Here is a 23,487-nt window from a genome sequence, read left to right on the forward strand (position 1 = left end):
ACTTTGCTGTTCATTTTGTTTCAGCTTTTTGAAAATAACTGATTGCTAAAATGTTTTTTTTTCTTTTTGCATATGGTAGTGAGAACAGAATGAAAATGGAAAAAAAGCAGAGTAGAAGCAAAAGTGTGCGGAGTTCTTTTCTCTTACTCATATTGTTAATTGTCTAAAATTTGTCGGTATTAAACTTTTTTTGAGCAGTAAAAGTAGTGTTTTAAAAAACAACACAACATGCAATGCCCTTTATTATCTTGTCTTCTGGGAGTATATTATAAATGAACTTAGCAATAAATTAAGTAATCAATCATGCCTGAAATTACATCATTCAGTGAGGACTTGCTTTGGGCAGTAATTGTGATGTGTTTTGGGCTTTCAGGGTCCAAAATGGGTACCATAAAATTGAAATGAGGAGTGTGACATTAAACAGGGAATAGGTGAGTGGCATGATTTTGGTCAGGGTGCACAATAGGGGCCCATGGCAAATGCATGTAATAAATGTAATCTATATCTGAATCAATGGCCTTTTCTGCAACTGGTCTCCATGCACGCCTGAAACATTACTTCCTTAACCCACCCAGCACATCATGGTGAATTAGTAAGTAGTTTTCAAGAACAATAAGTAAAGGATTCCCATCCCCATTTAAATAGAAGGTTGATTAGCAGAAAGAAAGAGTACTGGGATTTGCACAAATTACTGGATTCCTATGAGTGCAGGAAATTGTAGAATGTATACGCTTAGCCCTATGCACTTATCCCTCAGGAAGCAGCTCTGTTTCTGAACAGGAAAGGCTTCCATTCACTTAATCTGCAAACTGTTTGTGACCACGAGTAATGAGTCATACAGGTCTATGCCTAGCTTCCTTGCAGTAGTCATGATTCATTCATCCTGCAGCAGTCCTCAATATCCCACTGTTTCACCCAGATCATTAGGTAGCAGGTTGGCATCTAGTTAACAAGGACTATCCTCTCTCTGCAGCTGGCTAATGTCATTCTTGCCTGAGTCAGAGGTTGTGGATTTAGCCCCATTCCAGAGATTTGGCTGCAAAATCTAGGCTGACATCCTATTGCAGTACTAAGGAAGTGCTGTACTTTGGAAGTGCTGCCTTTGAATGAGACATAAAAACTGAGGTTTCATCTGCAGATTCAGGTGGATGTAAAACTATGGCGCAATGTTAAAGCCAGGCAAAGGAATTTTCCCTGGGGCTCTGATCATTATTTATCCCTCAACCAACATCACTAAATCAGATTATCTGGTCATTATCCATTGCTGTTTGTGTGACCTTGCTGTGTGCAAATTGGCTCCTGTGCTTCCAACACTACATGGATGACTGGACTTCAAAGCTACTCCATTATCTGTAAAGGTATTTATTTCAAACTGAAGTTGTAAAAGGCACTATATAAGTGCAGTTTTTTTTATAATTAGTTTATGGGATGTGGGCATTGCTGGCAAGGCTAGCATTTATAGCCCATCTCAAAGGTAATCAGAGAAGGTGATGGTGAGCTGCTCTCCAATCCTTTTTTATTTATTCATTCAGAGGATGTAGGCCTTATTGCCCATCCCTAATTGCCCTTGAGAAGATGGTGGTGAGCTACCTTCTTGAGCCACTACAGACCATGTGGTGTAGGTACACCCATAGTGCTGTTAGGAAGGGAGTTCCAGGATTTTGACCCAGCGACAATGAAGGAACGGTGATATATTTCCAAGTCAGGATGGTGAGTGACTTGGATGGGAACTTCCAGGCGGTGGTGTTCCTATCTATCTGCTGCCCTTGTCCTTCTAGATGGTAATGGTCGTGGGTTTGGAAGGTGCTGTCTAAGGAGCCTTGGTGAATTTCTGCAGTGCATCTTGTAGATAGTAAACACTGCTGCTACAGTGCGTTGGTGGTGGAGGGAGTTAATGTTTGTGGATCTGGTGCCAATCAAGCAAACTGCCTTGTCCTGGACAGTGTCTAGCTTCTTGAGTGTTGTTGGAGCTGCACTCATCCAGGATTCCCAGCCTCTGACTTGCTCTTGCAGCCACAGTATTTATATGGCTAGTCCAGTTCCGTTTCTTGTCAATGGTAACTCCCAGGATGTTGATAGTGGGGGATTCAGTGATGGTAATGCCATTGAACGTCAAGGGTCAATGGTTAGATTCTCTCTTGTTGGAGATGGTCATTGTCTGGCACTTGTGTGGCATGAATTTTACTTGCCACTTGTCAGCCCAAGCCTGGATGTTGCCCAGGTTTTGCTGCATTTGGACATAGACTGCTTTTGGTGCAGGTACACCCACAGTGCTGTTAGGGAGGGAGTTCCAGGATTTTGACTCAGCAAAATATGATTCTGTCTCCAATCTCCCTGTCCTCCCCAAAGTCCTTGCATGCGTTGTCACCTCCCAAATTTATGCTTATCCTTCCTGGAATTCCATGTTTGAATCCTTCCAACCAGGTTTCTGCCCCATCACAGTACTGGAAACAGCTTTTATCAAAGTCACATAGTGAATTTTCCTTCGTCATCCTTTTTGGCCTGTCTGCAGCCTTTGACTCAGTTGACCACACTATTCTATTCTAACACCTCTCCCCTGTTGTCCAGCTGGGTTAGACTGCTCTTGCCTGGTTCCATTCTTAACTAGTCCAGTGACAATATCACTATGCCACTGCACCCCTGCCCATGATGCCCATGACTTGCTCTTCAAGTCAGGACAGCATATGAATAAATCATGGCCCTCATCTTGTGGAGAATGCTGACAACCAAGGGAGAGATGGGTAATGCAAGGGTAGAAGCAAATGAGATGAAAGGAATAGAAGGATATATGGATAAGGTGAGATGCAAGATGGGAGAATGCCTGTGTGGAGCATAAATATCAGCATCGACCTATTGGGTCAAATGGCCTGTTTGTGCTGTAAGTTCTGTGTAATTCCAGAGTAATGATAGGCAAACCTCCTAACTCATCTTAGTTATTATGATGAACTAGTTCCTTCATTAAAGCCATTCGCTATGGAATATACTAACATTTACATACTCTGCTACCTTTGCCTACTTTTAATAAGCAATGAGTTTGGAAATTCTGCTGTCGCTTAGTTGATAGAAAATATTCCTCCCCCTCCAAAGCAGTATCTGAAAATCGAAAGAGGGAGGCACTTGCACCTTCTCCTATGCCTTTCCTTTGTCCAGAGATAATTGTTTGCAGCTAAAGAGCATTTCCTCTTTAAGAGGTACAGGCCTTTAAATTGCTTTATGAAAGCACGACATTGACCATCAGGAGGAAGAGCAATCAAATGCTGGATGTCCAGCTATTTTATTGTAATGAATGAATTGCATGAATTTGGGAGTGTTGATATGGGCATGCGTTCATGAGTGTGCTTAAGAGTATGATATCCATTATATGCACAGAAATACAGTCTCAACAATTTCTACTTCGTTAAGCTATGATCTGTACTGTCACTCCTCTTGTAGAACTATTTCTGTAGGATTTGGGAATAATTTACAATAGCCTGGTGGTTATCAATAAGGCAAATGGGCTACTGGAAAGCAATGATTCAGGACATTTTATATTGATTATTGTAGAGACCTCATGGTGACAATTATGGATTTCCAGCTTTGATAGCTGCCCCTAAAAATGGATACAAGTGCATTAGAAAGGCTTTGCAGAAGTGACCAGGATGATCCTTGGCCTTAGTCTAAATTATGAAGAAAAGCTAAACTTACCTAGTTCTTATGTATATCATATGTGGTTGGAAGGTAACATTTCTCCCCCATTTGTTAAAATGTAAAAAACCTTGTAATTTGTTTTGTTTAAATAAAATTCATAAATGCACAGAATTAAGTGCATAGTTTTTTATTGTCAAACTCTGCAGTACATAAAAAGTTCCTATTATATATATTTGAATGTTTCACCAGTGAATCCAGGGATTTCTTCCAAATGTTTTGTGTTCCTGATTTTGACCACCATGATTTTCCATGGAGCCCTTCTCTTTCTCATGCTGCCCCTTGCTATTATATGGTCAGCTTCCAAGTATAAGCTGATGGTACCCAGCTCTTCCTCCCCAGTATCTCTTTGGTCCTTGCACAAACTATTGTCAAGACTGGCATCCGGTCTTGGATAAGCTACAGCTTCCCATTGATGGAAGGCAAAGGCTATTGTCTTTGGTTCCCAACATAAACTTGTCACCAATTCCACTTGCCTTCCCGGCCATTATCTCAGGATGAGCCTGACTGTTTGCAAACCTAGTGTCCTATTTGACCTCAAACCATTTACAACTCTATATCCTCTCTTATCATGAAAACTACCTGCATCCACCTCCTTAACATTGCTCACCTTTCCCCTATCTTTGTGTATCTTCTGCCCTGCATTCTTGACTTTGTTGTCTCCACACTCAACTATGACAATGTTACGTTCTTCTTTTCGATGTAAACTTATCAATTACATGACAAGGATTAGTGAAACTATAATGTGGGTTCTTTATTTGAAGATAAGACTATCTACAAATAATGTTAATTAGGAGGCTAAGTATACATGTATACTAAGCATACATGTTTACTAAGTATACTCCTATCATCTGCTGCTGTAGACTGAATACAAGTCATGGGACTAATCACATCCTGTGAAGGTACATATACATCATAGAAACATAGAAAATAGAGCAGGAGTAGGCCATTTGGCCCTTCGAGCTGCTCTGCCATTCATTATGATCATGTCTGATCATCCAACTCAATAGCCTGCTCCCACTTTCTCCTCATATCCTTTGATCCCTTTTGTCCCCAAGAGCTATATCTAACTCCTTCTTGAAAACATACAACGTTTTGGCCTCAACTACTTTCTGTGGTAGCGAATTCCACAGGCTCACCACTCTCTGGGTGAAGAAATTTCTCCTCATCTCAGTCCTAAATGGTCTACCCCGTATCCTCAGACAGTGACCCCTGGTTCTGAACTCCCCCACCATTGGGAACATCCTTCCTGCATCTACCCTGTCTAGTCCTGTTAGAATTGTATAGGTTTCTATGAGATCCCCCCTCATTCTTCTGAACTCCAGTGAATATAATCCTAACCGACTCAATCTCTCCTCATATGTCTGTCCCGCCATCCCAGGAATCAGTCTGGTAAACCTTCGCTGCACTCCCTCTATAGCAATAACATCCTTCCTCCGGTAAGGAGACCAAAACTGCACACAATATTCCAGGTGTGGCCTCACCAAGGCCCTATATAATTGCAGCAAGACATCCATGCTCCTGCACTCGAATCCTCTCGCTATGCAGGCCAACATACCATTTGCCTTCTATACCACCTGCTGCACCTGCATGCTTACCTTCAGCGACTGGTGTACGAGGACACCCAGGTCTTGTTACACATTCCCCTCGCTCAATTTATAGCCATTCAGATAATAATCTGCCTTCCTGTTTTTGCTACCAAAGTGGATAACCTCACATTTATCCACATTATACTGCATCTGTCATGTATTTGCCCACTCACTCAGCTTATCCAAATTACACTGAAGCATCTCTGCATCCTCCTCACAGCTCACCCTCCCACCCAGCTTTGTGTCATCTGCAAATTTGGAGATATTACATTTAGTTCCCTCACCTAAATCATTAATATATATCGTGAATAGCTGGAGTCCCAGCACTGATTGCTGCGGTACCCCACTAGTCACTGCCTGCCATTAGGAAAAAGACCTGCTTATTCCTACTCTTTGTTTCCTGTCTGCCAACCAGTTTTCTATCCATCTCAATACATTACCCCCAATCCCATGCACTTTAATTTTACACGCTAATCTCTTATGTGTTACCTCTTGTTGAAAGCCTTCTGAAAGTCCAAATAAACCACATCCACTGGCTCCCCCTCATCAAATCTACTAGTTACATTCTCGAAAAATTCCAGTAGCGTTGTCAAGCATGATTTCCCTTTCGTAAATCCATGCCGACTCTATCCGATTCTGCCACTGTTTTCCAAGTGCTCAGCTATTAAATCTTTTATAATGGACTCTAGGATTTTCCCCACTACTGACGTCAGGCTGACTGGTCTATAATTCCCTGTTTTCTTTCTACCTCCCTTTTTAAATAGTGGGGTTACGTTAGCTACCCTCCAATCTGTAGGAACTGTTCCAGAGTCTATAGAATCTCGGAAGATGACCATATCATATCAGATGTTATGATGTGGCAGATGATGTGTGCCAGGCGGATCAAATCCATGAGGGAAACTTGATCACGCGGTCACAACTGTTTTTCAATTTATGTTCTATTTCGAGATGTGTGCCCTGAATTCAGAAGTAATAAGACTACCATGACTTCAGAGGTTTTTTAGAAAACTAAATTAAATATTTATTAACAAAAGAAAGGATTTTGAGCACATACATAGGTCTACAAATTACTACTATAATAACTCCTAAAACCCTTAATTAATCTGGCTTCCAGTTACACCTCTATTAAGGCAGCAGTAAAAACAAATAGATATAAAGAGACCGAGGCAAAGCAACACAATACCTTGAACAGTGAGTTTTCAAAGTGAGATTTCTCAGCTTTGGTTCCTGTAGACAACAACTTGATGCACAGATGTTGGAGACTTTACACGCTTGTCTGAGATCTTAGAATGTCTTCTCTTCTTACACATTAGCCTCATTTTCTTTATACATGTTTCTCCCTTTTAATGCAAATTTCATTGTTCCCACATGTTTTTGTAACTTTATTTTTCTCATAATATAAATCTTTCATAGTACTAATTTTATCAGTAACCTTTGGGAAAAATAAACACACTGACTTAGCTTCTTTTGGCTAGGTGTAACATCTTACTATCTCTTTGAAATTCAAACTAACTTAATTTATCTGTAAGTGCAAATTTTCCTCATACCTCACATTCTAAAACTTCAGCCACATTTACGTATTTAGCATTTCAAACCTGGCTTCTTTTTGATAACTCAAAGCCTCCAGACCAGCTGTCTCCAATTCCGTTAAATCCCCTGCATGTGCACGCAGCAGCCCCCCCCCCCCCCAACCCCACACACACACACACAAACTATCCAAACCCCAAGATTAACCTACCTTTACAATAAATCACAATAATGTTATGAGAATTATTATGTTTTCATGGCACAGAACACTCCATTTTTTTCTAAACTGTCGGTTTACCCTTAAAGAATCAAACCATTTGCATGACAACAAAATAAAATAAGATTTATATAATGGTTTATTCAGACGTAAAGCATTAAATTTACAAGTCTGAAACGTATCAGCGGCTTCCTTATCCATCTAGACTTCCATCCATGGAGATCTTGATTGGAGGCTGCTCTATGTTTTCAGAATGCTGGATAGGGGTGTTTTGTTCGTGTTGCATCTTAGACCATGTTCTGTTTGCAATACTTGGTGTTTCTGGTTGTGGTATTGTTCTGATTTGGCATATGTTTCGTCTCACTGCCAAGCCATTTGGTGTTGTACTTCATATGATTTTAGTTCTGGGCCTATGCTGACGATTTCTGCTGGAATCCACGTGCTATCATTTGGGTGTTGTGCTTTAACTTTCTGTCCAATGTTCACGTTGGGTATGTTATTACCTGTATTTTGGTCATGGGCATCTTGTTTCTCGAGTAATGCATTTTATACTCCTGGGAGTGTCAATGAATGATGACTGGGGAGTGTTTGCCACACTTGTCTACTGAGTAGTAATTCTGCATCGGTTCTGCAGTGCAGTGAACTTTACAAAGTTGGAATGGGCATACATATTTGATTCCAACTGAGTTGGCTGATGATCTGCATTACAATTAAGTGATCTTCTCCCAGTGTAAGTACAGGATTTCCAGTGGTGCTCCTTGTGGTCTGTGGTCCTTGTCATTGTTTGATGAGATGATAGATGATGACCATGGTCAGGTCCCTGCATGCCAGTAAGCCTGTCATCACTGGACCCATGGTGTTCACAGATAAAATATCTGAGGTGACCAGAGTGAGTTGTTGTAGCGACACTTAAATGTAATGGATCCCAGGAATGGAATCTCCAAGCCATTGTATGCAGTAAGTTTGGCATTGGTTGGTTGAACCATCACTTGCCACTTTTCTGGGTACTTACATTTACTTCACGAAGTGGAATGATGTTTGCACCTTCACTGGTGTCCAGTTTTGCATATAAATTTTGCTGGCCCTGCATCTCTGAGCATGTAATCTGGATGGTGGCAAAGGTTTCTGTTGGCATTACTGTGCCAATACATTCTTTGATGTTAATCATGCTGAATGTCAGCTCACTTTGTTTATGGATGTGCTGGGCATCCTCATCATTGGGCTATGTATTTTTATTGATTTTATGAATCTTGTCTTGATGATGTCTGGTACTTGCTCTTGGTTGGTTGGAATGCTGTACGTGTCTAACCTAGGGTATAGTTTTTTGTGATGTCAAACGACTTGTTTTGGTCTTTGCTTTCTGCATTGATGCTTCCAAAGTAAGTAGATGTTGGTGTATCCTGAAGTTGAGCTTCACATGTAATTGATCTTCAGGTGTTGGCCATATTTTATTTGGATTTTTAAGATGGTTGTTGGACAGACCTGACATGTTCACACGGTGGAGGCCTTCATTTCCTTAGCAATTTTAATTTTATTGGCTTGTTTATCTGCTTTGGAAATATTGAGGTCCAGGAAACATAGCTCTATATGTTGTTGGAATAAAGTAAACTCAGAAAGGAGGTATGCTGCCTTCCAATTGAGTGTTAGAAATTTTGTGATCATCTTTGCAGGATTTTTAATGCTTTCTGGAACTTTTGGCAGCTATTCAGGCTTTTTGACTCTGAATTGCAGTACCTTAAGTGGCCACTGCCTTGGCTGATCATAGGTTGTTGCTTGATTGCAAAGGTGGCACTCTTGAGCTTTGTTCCTCCTTTCTTGGGCTTACTGAAGCTCTGTCCAGGAAACAGTGATTTTAGACATGAAAATTCAACCTTCAAAGATGAAATCAATCAGTAAGAATAGACGTTTTACTGCAATCTTTTAGCTGGCAAGAGCTGCTGGGAGCTGTTACTGGGTGGAGTCTTCTTCCCAACCCAGCCTTCAATGTTTTAACTTCCCCTGACCTTCTCTAAGGACAGCTAGCAGTAGTAACGGATTCCTCTGTCTGTGAGTTCTGCTTAAAGCTAGACCACCTGCAGTCTGCTGTTTAGTCTCTGTTCTTCCACAAACTTCACAGCAGGTAGACTTAAACTATTTAAGCCCTTCCAAATTTGAACAATCTTACCGAGACCTGATGTCTGCTGGCTGAGAGTCCCAGAATAAAGGTCGAGAGTGTAGAATTCCTGCAGAACTATAGAATCACTTGCACATGGTGAGTTCCTTATAGTTGTTTCACCTCCATGTGAATTCTTCTCTATGTGGAAGAGTTGAGGCCTGTATACTTCTGAGTCAAATCTCCAAAAGTCATGCTGCCACCATGTTATATTCATCAATTTGCTGTAAATATATCAATTGCACAACCAGGATTGGTGAAACAATAATGTGTTCTTTGTTTGGAAGATAAAACTATATACAAGTAATGTTAACTAGGAGGCTAAATATACACATCTGACTCCTGCCATCTGCTGCTGTAGACTGAATACAAGCCATGGGAGTAATATATCACATCCTGTGTCAAGGTGGTAGTGAGTGACAGGAGTTTAAGATACACTCTCTTAAAGGTATATATACATCATATCACAGCAGCAATACTTTTCTGGCCAGCCTTCTATCCTCTACTCTTTCTCAACTTCAGCTCATCCAAAATTCTACTGCCGATATTTTATCCTGTACGCAGTTCCTTTCACCCCTGTGCTTTGTGATTTATGTTGTCTCCCAGTTCCTTAATGCCTCCAATTTAAAATCTTCATCCTCGTGTTTAAACCCCTTTAAATTCTCCCTATCTCTAGCCTTTCTTATCTATATGCACCTTTGCTATTTTGGAATTTTAGGTTGCTATCTCAAAATTTGTGGTTACAGGGGAGAGTTTAATCTTGTAAATGTTATGTGATTACTTAACCATGTCAGTATATCTAATTTGGGGAGAGTTCATAGTGCAAATTACTTCTGTTGTGGTGGAAAGAGCAATTTAGATGAACTACATTGCCTTTTCTTGTTCCATGCTGTTCTTTTTCAATAAAAAAAATGCAGTTATGTAACTATATTGTGCAATTCTGCACCAACTAATCTATTTATGGTAATTTGTGCTTCTCATGTCCTCACTGATGCTAACCTAATATAAATACATTTCAGAAGTTTGAGTATAAGTAAAACAAATAATATAAACTAATTGGTTCGGATATGCATTAATTCCACGAACAAAATGTTTACAGCTATGAATAATATTGTCTGGAAATATAAATTTGTCGGGCAGGCATGCAGAATGGGTAACCCAATTTGGGCTTGCTTGAATTTTCTTATGCATAGAAAAGGATTCTCTTTTTGTTGCAATAGTAGACAGATAATTATTGGTCAGGATACGAAGCATCTTCAAGAAGCAGCTTTGTGAACAATTTTTTGCCAAATACAGGCTTAAGTTTTAAAAAAAATATATACACTGTGAGCTCCCCAGTTCTCTTATGAATTTTACCATGGGGTCTTTTATGTCCAACTGAGGCCTTGATTTAGCATCTCATCCAACAGATTGCATCTCTAATATTGCAGCACTCCGTTAGTACTACCCTAATGCATCAACTAAAATGTGTAAACTGGGACTTGCAACCTTTTGACCCCAATGCAGCTGATACCACTGGGCCAAGACTAATGTATTGAAGGATGATTTAATGTCAACATTGCATTTGCCCTGTTCGGGATTGAAGTAACGTGGCTGATTGAACCTCCATTCTTTTAGTCTATGGCATTATGTGTTGATGTTCCAGTGCTCAACTCCACCATGATCGAGTCTGCAAAAAATTTAGGGAGCATTACTGTCTGACTTTTTTCTGCAAAAGAGGACCTGACATGATGCATATATCTAAGCTCAAAAATTAGTTTTTTTTCTGGTTTGTTAATCAGTGAACTCCTGTGCAGATTTTTACTGTAATTTTAGTTTAAATAAGCTATACTCTTTCCCGATTGATATGATTATTTTGGATGGATGTTTACCTATAGTCGGTAATCTGGCATTATCTATTGGGACTAGGTAACTCAATTAGTCTTTTTGTATATTTCATTTAACCACATAAGCCCCAAATTTTAATCCATCATGTCTTACACAAAGAGGGAATGCGTGATGTCTGCTGCATTTTCACTCCTTGGTTTCAGGAGGCTTGTGAGGCCCTTCCCAAAGGCAGGTAGATAAAGGCCTTAAATGCTCAAACTTCTGAGCCAATGACATAATTTGGAGTTGAATTGTTACCTTTGGCCACATACAGCCCGTGAAGTTGCTGTAGATTGGATTTAGGGTTAGAAGCGGCGGCAGATAAACTTTACAAAAATTTTTTTACAGGTTGCCTTGTAGGCCAGGAGAAGCAGGACCTCTACCTTAGGCCCCATAAGGAATCTTGAACCTCCTTTGTCCCAGGAATCCCATCTTCTTCCTGTGACCACAATCACCTGGAATCTTCTCCCAAAACCTATATTACTGTGCATCAATTCCTTGTGTCCCTGCTGTTGTATGCTTTCCTGATCCTGCCACTGTAATGTTTGTAATGGGATGGGGTAGGGGTCAGCACTCGGCTATCATAATGAGGCCTAGATGTTAATATAACCAGGGGCTCACGCCAGTGAATTGTTGTGAGCTTTCTCCTTTCCCAATAGCTCACTGCTTGATGCTTGCCTCATTTTAAAATCAGGGCTATATTTAACTATTATGTAGCATGAATTAGGATGAGGGAAGCTTTGACTTTTCATTTTGCACCTCAGTACATTTTCTCCAAGTTTTTATCAGGTTTGTGCAACCAATATGATCGATTTTATGAGCAATCCAGCAGTGTTTCTGTTCACTTCAGCTGCGCTTCATTATGCAATCCCGAAAAGTTACAACCTTGAAGGAGTCAAATTCTGACTCCTTTGAAAGTGAATTTGATTGTTCATATTGCCAAGAGGCAGTTCTATAGTGGATGGGGATGTTTAATATGTGTCGGGGGAGTTTTCCACATAGCAAATTTGTTTTTATTATTTAAAAAGGATTCAACTGTTCTCTTTCTTATCTGATATATTTGTTCTTTATTGTTTTGTAGATTCTTTTGCTCCCCCTCAGTTCTCATGGTCTCACATTCCTCTTTGTTTTTCCCAGTCTTTGCCTTTATCTTGGTCTTCTCAGCCATCAAATGCTGTATTTTGTTTTGAGCTTTGTAATTATTCTCAACATCTCAGTATTAGATCCTGGTGGTTGTGACACAGAATGTACTGCCTCTTCAACAAAGGGCTGCACATTATGTTTTCGGTATTTGTTGAAGATTGTTAAGACTTGAGATGTGTCTCATGCTGATAATTTTCATAGCTGATTGGTTTTGTGACACAATGGTTTGTAGTGCGGCATAATTGTTAAATGATTAAAATGTTCTTAAATTCATGTTTTTGTATTTTGCGATGATTAGCGCTGTATAATCATTCTGAATTTCTATTCTGTTCTGCAATCCACTAAAAATGGAACAATTCAGTAAGGTTTATGCTAGAATAAGGGACAAGAGTTTATTTGAAACAAAATATAATGGAGAAGTATTTTAATTGGGGGTTTGAAGTACTAACATGACATCAGCTTTTGTGCTCATTAACAGGTAGGTCCTGGGAGTTGTGCTTTCAAAATTCAAATCGCACTATGATAATGTAAGACTCTTTTCAGTCCAGATTACTGCAGAAATTGAGTTTTTTTTAGGTATTGTGATTAGTATGTCACTCGCCATGAATTTAAAAGTAATGATTTTATTTTTAAATCTTATTTTTTTCAGAATCTCTAAGATTGCCATAGACTTGATATGTTTGCAATACAGCATTTTAACTGACATTTTTACAGAGAAATCTGATTTGTTGCATTGGTTTCTCTTTAGCGACTGAGCACCAGGAGGAATGCTACTTTTCAAAAAGGAAAGCTGAATACCATTCCCATTCTAAAATAACTCAGTGGGTGGGTGCTATTACTATTTCAGTTTCAGTAAACTGAATTATATAATATAATCTTTTTCTTCTAATATGTAGTTTACCCATGCATTTACAAATATGTGAAGCTGCATTTACATAGTTATCATTTATTTCCTGAAGGGCAATTTACTGACCTAATATGTTGAAGAAATATCTAACATTTAAAAAAAAACATGTTAAATTTTAAAATTAAAAGTCATTCAACTTGCCAGTATACTGATCCAAGCCTAGTTTTAGTAGAGCCCGTCCCAGTGGAACAGCTCACTTTTTCCCCAGTACTCATGCCAGTAGCCTATGAAGCAAGGCCCCTTCCTCCCATACCACTCTTTCAGCCATGTATTTAACCCTCTAACCTGCTTGTCCCCATGCCAATTTACATGTGGCTCAGGTAACAATTCAGCAATTATTACCTGTAAGGTTCTGTATTTTAATTTAGATTCCAGGTCATAATACTTTCACAGCAAAATCTCATTCCTGGTTCTACCAATGTCATTTGTTCCAAAGTGGTACCACAACAACTGGACCCTCCCCCTCTCATTCCAAGATCTTGTCCAGCACAAGGAGATATCCTGAACCCTGGCACCAGGCACACAACACAGCCTTGATAATTCCTGGTCATGACTGCAGAGAAAAGTATCTAGGCCCTGAGCATACTATTCTGTATCACTGAAACATTCTTTTTCACTCCCCCATTTGAATGGCATCCTGTTCAATTGTGCCTTAGACAATTTGTTCATCCACCTTCCAAACTTTACTACATGAGTAGCAAATTCTCATATGTGTTGAATAATTGCAAAGTCAGGTTCTCCAGTACTGCATCTGGGATTCCATGAGTTGATTGACTTGCATTCACATCCCCCTGTCCCTAAGCACTGACAGATCTACAGCACTTCTTTACCTAAGCCCGATGACTGCCTCCTGGATCAAAGTGTCAAAGTAACTCTCCTGCCTTCCTGAAACCCTGTAATGCCTGCAATTCAGATTCCAGTGCAACATCTCTGGACTGATATTCCTTGAGATGCAGACACTTGCGGCAGATCTGGTTTTCTGGGATTGCAGCTCTATCCATAAACTCCCATGTGCAGCATTTGGAGCACATCACATGTAATGCCATCCCTAATTAATCAATTTAGTTTAAAAACAAAAAGTAAGCTTATTAATGATCTAGTTTAACTTTTAGGTAGATTCAATTAAATGTTTACCTGGAGACTTTCATTGACTACATTTCCTTGTCCTATGATGAGGTGTCAGCTGTGGCTCAGTTCATAGCACCCTCGCCTTTGAATCAGAAGGTTGTGGGTTCATGTCCCACTCCCGGAAACCAAGAACTGTGAATGTACTCGAAAGAGTTACAATCTGTGACTGTTGAAATACTCAGCAGCTCATTATAAAAACCTCCTTGTCCTGTGATGTAACTTCTCCCATGCTGCTCTTGGTCTAGTTGTCTTCTTAGATCGAGGGTATTTATTTACTTAAAGGGTACCTGGCTTCCAACACTTCTCACTTTTCTGACTGTGTCGTCACTTTTTTTAGTTTCCCATTGTTTGTTTAGCATCAGCTCCTGCTGTATGCTACCTCTCCTTTTCAATCCCTGGTGCTCGGAGTTCATAGTCTTTTCAGTTAGCTACTGCTCGCTGCTACTGTTCAATTTCAATGCCTGATGCCTGGGGTTCCTGCTCTTTGGTGCTGTAATGAAATTTTCAGGGCATTAATGCAAGCCCAATACAAAGTTACCTTTGCCAAGTTGCATATGCATAAAATTAGATAATCTCCAAGGGAATCATAAAATCATGGAATGATACAGCACAGAGGCTATTTGGGTCAACAATGTAGCTTTTAAAATCAACAGTGTGGCTTTTTGCCATGGATTTAATATATGTCCCTGTAGCACCTAATGCTAACATTAAAAAGTGATACCTCCTTCATTGTTCCAGACTTCAAAGACCTTCCAGAAAAGCAAAATAATATAGCTACTGGAAAACAGAAATTAAAATAAAAACAGGACGTGCTGGAAATGCTCAACAGGTCAGGAAACGTCTGTGCAAAAAAAATCAAAGTTAACATTTCATGATGAAGAGCTTTTGGCAGAATTGGGGAAAAAAACTAGAGATGTAACAGGTTTTATGCAAATACAAGGGCAAGTAAAGGCTGGGGTGGAATAAACAGAAGGCCTGTGATAAGGTGGAAAGCAAGAGAGATTAAATGATCAAAGGGATGAAAAGGATATGGTAATGGGAAAGTAACGAAGCAAAAGTTGAGTCTAGGTAGGGTTTAAATCGGAATAGCAGAATCATCACTCATTGCCGCTGTCCCAAAAATTGGGGCCAGAGACTATGATCTGAAATTGTTGAACTCTATGTTAATACTGGCAGTCTGTAAAATGCCTAATTGAAAAGTGTGGTGCTTTTCCTTGTTAAGCTTCATGGAACCATGTAGGAGATTGAGGACAAAGGTCTGAATAGCAGTCAGGTGGAGAATTTGAATCTGATTGTACTTATGTGATGGTGATTTTGAAATGGTTCGGAATGTTCTGCCAGATATTTTATGAATAAAGTATATTTTTCAACAAAAAAAAATTAATCTGACCAGCGGGAGTTTGGGGTTGCATTTGCAGATTGAATGGTAGTGTTCCACAAAGTCACACCTGATATGTTTGGCGTATCCAACGTAGAGGAGGCTGTATCGAAAGCAGCAAATATGGTGTACTTAATTGAAAGAAATAAAAGCAAATTGCTGTTTCATCTTGAAAACATGTTTGGAGCCCTGGACTGTGGGAAGGGAGGAGCTAAAAGTGCAGTTGTTGCATTTCCTACACCTGCAGGGGATGTTGGCAGTGGTGAAATAGTGGACCAGGGTGTGGTGAATAGTCCATTCAGAATGCTAAAAGTTGGGGGGAAAAGATGTATTTGGTGATGGAAATGGTGGAGGATGATGGAGAATGAATGTATAGACTGGTAGGGCGCAATGTGTAGCAGATGGGAAATACACGTTGCCTATCTCAAGACAATCTTTATTCTTCACATAATCTCCTATCCAGCACAATAATTCCCACAGGAGCATATTTTAGTGGAGCTTGATGTTGAGTGTTATTTCAAGTTTAGTTTCAGATTAAAATTTGCATAAATAGTAAACTATTGCATTTCAGTCCAGGATTTTTCAGCCAACTTAAATTCTGCTTTAGCAACATAAGGAATAAATTATGAAAATAACAATTTATAAATTACAACAGGAACTGAAAATGTGTGTTGTTAATAACTGTTTTTTTTCTTTCCCCCTCCCCTTTTAGGATCACAAAGAACAATTTTCGTTCATAGCTGAATGGTATGATGCAAGTGCTAGTCTAATTCGGCGTTACATATTTCTGTTTCATCCAAAAGATGGATCTATTGAAATGGTAAGAGTTTTGTTTTGCTTCTGGGTGCTGTTTTTTTTAAAAAAATTCTTAAATTAAGTGCCAGATTGGACACAAAATCAAGCCCTGGTCTCTGCTGTGGTGGCCAATATTGGCTTTGGCAGAAGGTGGCAGAAATTCAATTAGTCTCGGTATACAAGTGAGTAGAATATTGAACAAAATATCTATATAGAGCTATAATTCAATGTTACAAATACAGTGGAAGCTTCATTATCAGTATCTCTATTATTCATCATTCTAATGATCTGCCAGAACCTTCTCAGGACAAAACCTTACACAAAACATCATTTCAATTCCGTAGATTCTCCTTGTATTTCATTTTTTTCCCCTTGGATATTATCTCCCTTTCTTGATCAAATATGACAACATGTTTTAAGTTATGGTCATTGTATTCATTTCCATGCCTAGGAAAGCATGGTTATCTGTCAATTTTATTATCCTTTGGGGATTCTTCTGTACATGATGGTTGATTGAGGTTCCAGATGTATAGAACAAGACTGAAATTAAATTTAAAAACATTGGTAATTTGTGTGATCACACAAATTACCAATCACATTGTCTCTTTTTTATATTAAAAATTCAACTGTTTTTAATATCTTTCAAAAAATATAACCTGCCGCCTTTGGTGTGCACGTAACTCCATTCTACTTAGTTAATTTTAATGCCGCTCTTAAAATGATTTTGTAAAGTCATTCACTTTCTCACTTGTTTAAAAATAAGTTACAACATCAACTAGGAATAAGCAAAAAATTACCATTGCTACTCACATTCTTAGAACATAAACCTAACTTAATGAGGCAGTTTTGCTTTGCACTTACTGAGACCTGCCCTTGATTTTGACTAAGTACTAATGTCTCGCCCAGCCTGAAGATTTTCAACCTAAACATCAGGTTGACTTAAAGGCTGTTATGCCTTTTTCCTTGGGGAATAATTATTATTTGAGGAGAAGGAAGATCAGCAGCATTTTGCAAGGAGAATTGGGTATCATGAAAGATGACTGCATCCTACTTGACATTTATCCCTCCCTCCTAAGAATCTACAGATTGCATAGGTCTTATGAGGACTTTTCTGAGGAGTTCTGTGCCAGAAGAGTTAGCTTCTCCAAATCTGCAGTTGGCCATCTCTTGTGACTTTCTGATTGAAAATCTGAATTCACGCTTATTTTCAAGTCAAAAACAGAATTACTTGGAAAAACTCAGCGGGTCTGGCAGCATCGGTGGAGAAGAAATCAGTCAACGTTTCGAGTCTTCATGACCCTTCAAGTGCTGTTCTAGCTGGCTATGAAGGTCATTTATTGCCTTCAACTTTTACAGCTTAGGCTCTTCAAGCAGCCACAAGGGATCTCTGCAACATAAGTCAAGGAGCAATTGTGTGTTGTTGCATGATACAGAAGAAACAGTAGCTTTAAATAGTCTTAAGCGTTTGGTAGAGCTGATAATTAAAAGTATATAGTTAAGGACAAAAGTACTATACAATTAGAATTTGTGCCAGATTTTTGGATTGAAATCGGGTACCCATTACTGCTTCTGACCTTCATGTCACTATGGATAGAATAAAAATATTCTAAGATTCTAGGGATTGTAAATATCTCCTTATCTAGTACAAAACAAGTTGTTAATGGATTTTAGAACTGGAACTAATTTGTATCTTTTTAAGTTCCTTGTACATGAGTGCCTAAAGGTTTAACGTTGCTTAGTTTCCAACCTGGTGATTTTAATTCATTTTATAATTTAATGGAAGTTTGTTTTTCTTTAATCAAACAGAAAAAGTTGATGTTGTATTTCTTAAGCAAATAATTTACTTTTTTAACAAGATGCTCCCTCTACTCAAAGGGAGATGAGAATAGAACAGTTTAGTAGAATACATCAGTTGAGGCTATTTTAAGTTTGTGCAAAATAACTTTATCCAAAATATTTCTGGCTTAATCTAAATGAGGTCAGAGATGAGGCAACAGAGTTCCATCAGTTTTTCACTTTAGTTATTCTGTTCAAGCCTTGTTGTGGGACATGATGATCACTTAAGTGTCAACTCTTCACTCACCTATTTTCTTGGTTCATTAAATATGATTTTGGATTTAGATCAACTTGGTGAAATGCTGCTGTTACTATCAGATGGGGCAGGGAGCTTAATCTAGTCCATTAAAAAGATGAAACACCTAATCGTTCATTAATCCCTCAAATGAGATGATGCAAATAGTCTTTGAAATCAGATTTTTGGTATAAATCATTGCAATGCAATGTGGTCACCAGCTGCAAAAGATATTGTTAACTAAATCTGCATTATAGAGTCATAAAGTCATTATGGCTCAGAAGAAGGCCATTTAGGCCATTAGTGCATGCTGGCTTTCTGTAGAGCAGTCCAGACAGTCTCATTTTCCAGCTCTATCCCTGTAGCCCTGCAAGTTTATTTCCCTCCAGTGCCTATTCAATTTTCTTTTAAAATCAATGATCGTCTCCACTTCCACTATCCTCATAAGCAGTGATTTCCAGGTCATTACCACTTGCTGTATTTATATTAAAAAAAAGTTCTGCCTCACATCCCTCCTGTATTTCTTGCCCAAAATTTTAAATCTATGTCCCATTGTTCTTGTACCATCATTAGGTTTAATGCTAACTTGGAGCTTGGAACTCCTTTCAGTCTTTTCTATATTTAACAATGACAACACCTACTAATTTTACTAAACTGTCCATGATACCGTGGGACCAATACTATGATGTTTGCTGCTGCTGTACATTGGGCGGTGGTGTCGTTGCCACTTTAAGCAGAATTTACTTGTTATGCCACAGGTCTCTGATTCTTTTAATATTTCCCTTCTCCAACACTCTTGATGATCATGGTCCATTGGGAGCCTAAATCCTACTTATTTAAAGCATTTTTTTATTGGATGTGGCCATCACTGGCAAGGCCAGCATTTGTTGCCCATCCCTAATTAGATGGTGGCGATGAACAATATTCATGAACCATTGCAGCCCACCTGGTGCAGGTACTGTTAGGAGTTGGCTCAGATTGGATGTAGACCGTTTGCTTGTCTCTGCATTTGTCAGTTTGTTAACCCTTCAAAAGCTTGGGGCAGCCGCCGTAGGGGCACAATGGGGAAAGGTCACTGTCTAAGGCCTTTCAGCCATAATACACTGTGGGGCAGGAAAATTTGTAGAACCCCACTGGCTGTATGCCTGATATTGCATGTACTTTTTGAATATTAAGGGAGTTGAAATTGTTGTTTGGTAGTACAGACATTGAGTATCGCTGAAAAAAGAGAACATGCTATCAAAATTTTTCATCTTACACTTATCAGGACAGCTTGCAAGAAATTACCAACAGTAAAGGGGGAACAACAATTTATACTGCATGAGAAGAGAGTGCAGATTGGTTGGCATGAGGACTGTTTTTGGTGGAGGTATTGTCATGGAAAATGCAGCATGGGACAGTTAACAGCCCAGCTATGTTCAAATTCAAACCAGGCAGGTTGACTCTGATTGATCGAGGCATTGCCTTGGGGAACGAATCAGGGAATGACTGTTCCCCTAGCTTTTGTTTAGTTGAAAAAGTTGCAATGTGTGGACTTGTTCCTTCTGTCTGAAAATGACTTTACTGTTGGTAATTTTTTGCAAGCTGCCCTGATGACTGCAAGACGAAAAGCTTTGATAGAATGTCTCTCTTTTTTCAGCAATACTCAAGTATTGAAATTGCATCGAGTCACCTCAGAGAGGAATATGCTGTATGAAGGAAGGCTGAATTCCATTGTACTTTCTATAATTTTCCAATTTGAAACCTTTTGCCCCCAGGCTGTATGCCTGACATGGAATGTATAATGTAAGTATCAAGAGAATTACAATTGTATAGAGTCACCTAGGAATGGAACATACTGTATGGAGACAAGTCGAATTTTATTGCACTTTCTGTAATCTTCAAGTTGAAATATTTTGTAATGTACTTTTACTAATTTAATGAATAAAGTACATTTTTTTGGGGAGAAAAAATGGTACTATTGGTATCACAAACTCACGGTGGGCACCAGTTCTACTCATCCAGCTGTCAGAATTATGGGGCCCTCTATCCAAGTACTAATCTATTGCCTCACTTAGGTTTATTGGGTTTACATCATACAGGATCAGGCAATTCTTTTCCTTAGATTCTTAGACATGTGTGTTACCGCTGAGGCAAAGCCTCTGAAAAGTACATGGTTAAAATGGTGAGAGGGTGAGAGCACTTCTGGAATATCACAGTAAGTATTTTACTGTTATTTTAATCACCTATCCACTTCATTACCATGGGGCTGACAGGGTTAAAATCGGGACTTATGAGTCAGTTAAACCAGCAGACAGACTGCAAGGAAGTAATAACCTCCTGCATTGTAGGCATGACTGGTAGCAAAGCAAATCTAACTTTCTATGTTGAGTCCATCCTAGTAGGCTAGTGAATGCATGCCTTTTTTTCTAGTGCAAATTGTACTGATTGTACCAAGGTTGATTTCATCATACTCAGCATTTTGCATGTTTTGTCTATTGTAGAATGAAGCAGTTTACAAATCAACTGAACAATACCTGAACAAAAACAGAATTACCTGGAAAAACTCAGCAGGTCTGGCAGCATTGGTGGAGAAGAAAAGAGTTGACGTTTCGAGTCCTCATGACCCTTCAACAGAACTGAGTAATATTAGGAGCGGGGCAAAATATAAGCTGGTTTAAGGTGGGGCGGTGGGGGGAGAGAAGTTGTGGGGGGAGGATGGTTGTAGGGACAAGCAAGCAGTGATAGGAGCAGATAATCAAAAGATGTCACAGACAAAGGAACAAAGAGGTATTGAAGGTGGTGATATTATCTAAACGAATGTGCTAATTAAGAATGGATGGCAGGACACTCAAGGTACAGCTCTAGTGGGGGTGGGGTGGAAAGACTGACAAGGCATTAAAGGTAAAGATTTAGAAATAATGGAAATAGGTGGGAAAAGACAAATCTATATAAATTATTGGAAAAAAACAAAAGGGAGGGGGAAGAAACGGAAAGGGGGTGGGGATGGAGGAGGGAGTTCAAGATCTAAAGTTGTTGAATTCAATATTCAGTCCGGAAGGCTGTAAAGTGCCTAGTCGAAAGATGAGGTGCTAGGAACAGCAGATAATATCACCACCTTCAACACCTCTTTGTTCCTTTGTCTGTGACATCTTTTGATTATCTGCTCCTATCACTGCTTGCTTGTCCCTACAACCACCCCCCCACCACCACCACCACCACCACCACCACCACCTTAAACCAGCTTATATTTCACCCCTCTCCTAATATTACTCAGTTCTGTTGAAGGGTCATGAGGACTCGAAACGTCAACTCTTTTCTTCTCTGCCGATGCTGCCAGACCTGCTGAGTTTTTCCAGGTAATTCTGTTTTTGTTTTGGATTTCCAGCATCCGCAGTAGTTTTTTGTTTTTATGAACAATACCTGGTCTGCTTTCCAAGATATTAAAACAATTCATGTGTTTCAGTAACAGAGAACCAGTCCAGATCACAAGGGAGTGTCATTGTTACATTCCTGGATCCCACAACTGCACAAGTAGGAGTCGACTTCTGTTTTTTTTTTCAAAAAAAGCAGACAACCATATCCTTAAGGGAGTGACTGATGCCACTAAACTGGCATAGTTGCTTGTGGCAGACTGGCAATTCTTGTTTTATGGAAGGTGTTTGTCGTTTTCCATGTGCTTCTATTTTGACCCCTTTTAGGTTTGTTTTATTTTGTGAGTAGAGGTATTGATGATATCCATTCTTGACATTTTCAGTATGACATAAAGAACCACCGTACCTTTCTGAAACGGACTAAATATGAGCAATTGCGGCCAGAAGACTTGTTCGTTGGCAGCATAATTACTGTGTATGCTCGTCAGCTCCATTTGGTAGGCTATGGAGACCAATACACAGCTCTCAAACTGGGAAGCAAGAAACAAAAGTAAGAATTTAGTTCCTAAATATATTCAGAGCTCATGTGAATTGCTGAAAGATGTACTTTAGGTCAACTTGGCCAAAACCGTATTTAAACCTTTTTCATGCAAATAAGACTCACCAATTATGAAATTGCCATGCACCCTAGTAATGTGATAAATCTGATCAGCTTTTGACCGGGCAGCTCATGTATTAAACAAATTAAACAAATATTGTAAATGTGTGGATTATTTGTTTCTTGTACTGAAATTGGATCAAGCTTTACATAGTTAGACCCCAGATAGTTGATTTGAATTGCAATTAACCAAATTGATGTAAGTAGTAGTAATTTCCTATAAATTGAAGAAACTGTTCCTAGTTGTCTATTGTGAACATTAAACAATAAACATGAATTTTGTGTGTTGTTTGTGTACTCACTAGAGAGAGCTTTATAGAGAATCTGATACAGGTTTGTAAGACTTGAGGTGCAAAGATTATATTTGGTGTGATACAGTTTGCTAGAACTAGCATTCATCCATATGAAGTGAAGAAGCCGGGAGCAAAGTTGGATGTCCATAAGTTTTCTTTGTCTAGGGGCAGACTTTTCTGGCTGGCGGGTGGGTGGAGTGGGAGAGGGTGTGGGCGGGTGCGGACCTGATCATCGCCTGTGATTGGGGCCACGTCGCCATTTTACACGGGCGGGTCAATTAAGGCCTGCCCAGCGTGAATCATGGCTCCCAAGGACAACGGAAGTGGACGGGCGGTGGTGGGACTGCAATGGCGACCCGGCAGCTTGTTTGAAAAAAACCGCTGCAGCCTTTCAACATGGCTACCGGAAGGGCTCCCCAGAGCGCTGCTGTTGAGCAGTTAGGACAGAGGGCACTGTGCCCCTCATTTTTCGGACGATTGCCTTGCTGCCCTCCTCGAGGTCCTCGTACCCCAGAACGGGAGGAGGAGGCCCCCCCCCCCCCCCGCCCCCCCCCACAACCACATGACCAAACGTGCCTGGGAGGAGGTTGCGGAGGTGATGAGCTCCCGCGACGTGGTGCGGTGCACCTGGTTCCAGTGTCTCAAGCGCTTCAACGACTTCTTGCGCTCAGGAAGGGGGTGAGTACCATGTTGGCATTGGTCACTTAACCCAGCAGGTACGCTTTC

The 23,487-nt window shown here is 39.7% G+C and overlaps 1 protein-coding gene across 3 annotated transcripts in view; it reads left to right on the forward strand.

The window, feature by feature from the left end:
* nme7 (NME/NM23 family member 7) overlaps nt 1–23,487 on the forward strand; it is a 191,276-nt gene that overhangs the window by 11,322 nt on the left and 156,467 nt on the right. For all 3 annotated transcript variants that reach the window (XM_078559682.1, XM_078559683.1, XM_078559684.1), the window contains exons 2-3: nt 16,304–16,411; nt 22,194–22,360. In XM_078559682.1, the coding sequence (XP_078415808.1) occupies nt 16,304–16,411; nt 22,194–22,360 (275 nt within the window). The remainder of the gene's footprint in view (nt 1–16,303; nt 16,412–22,193; nt 22,361–23,487) is intronic.

This window comes from Cetorhinus maximus, chromosome 16 (genome assembly GCF_964194155.1).
Source record: "Cetorhinus maximus chromosome 16, sCetMax3.hap1.1, whole genome shotgun sequence".
In the NCBI taxonomy this organism is placed as follows: domain Eukaryota; kingdom Metazoa; phylum Chordata; class Chondrichthyes; order Lamniformes; family Cetorhinidae; genus Cetorhinus; species Cetorhinus maximus.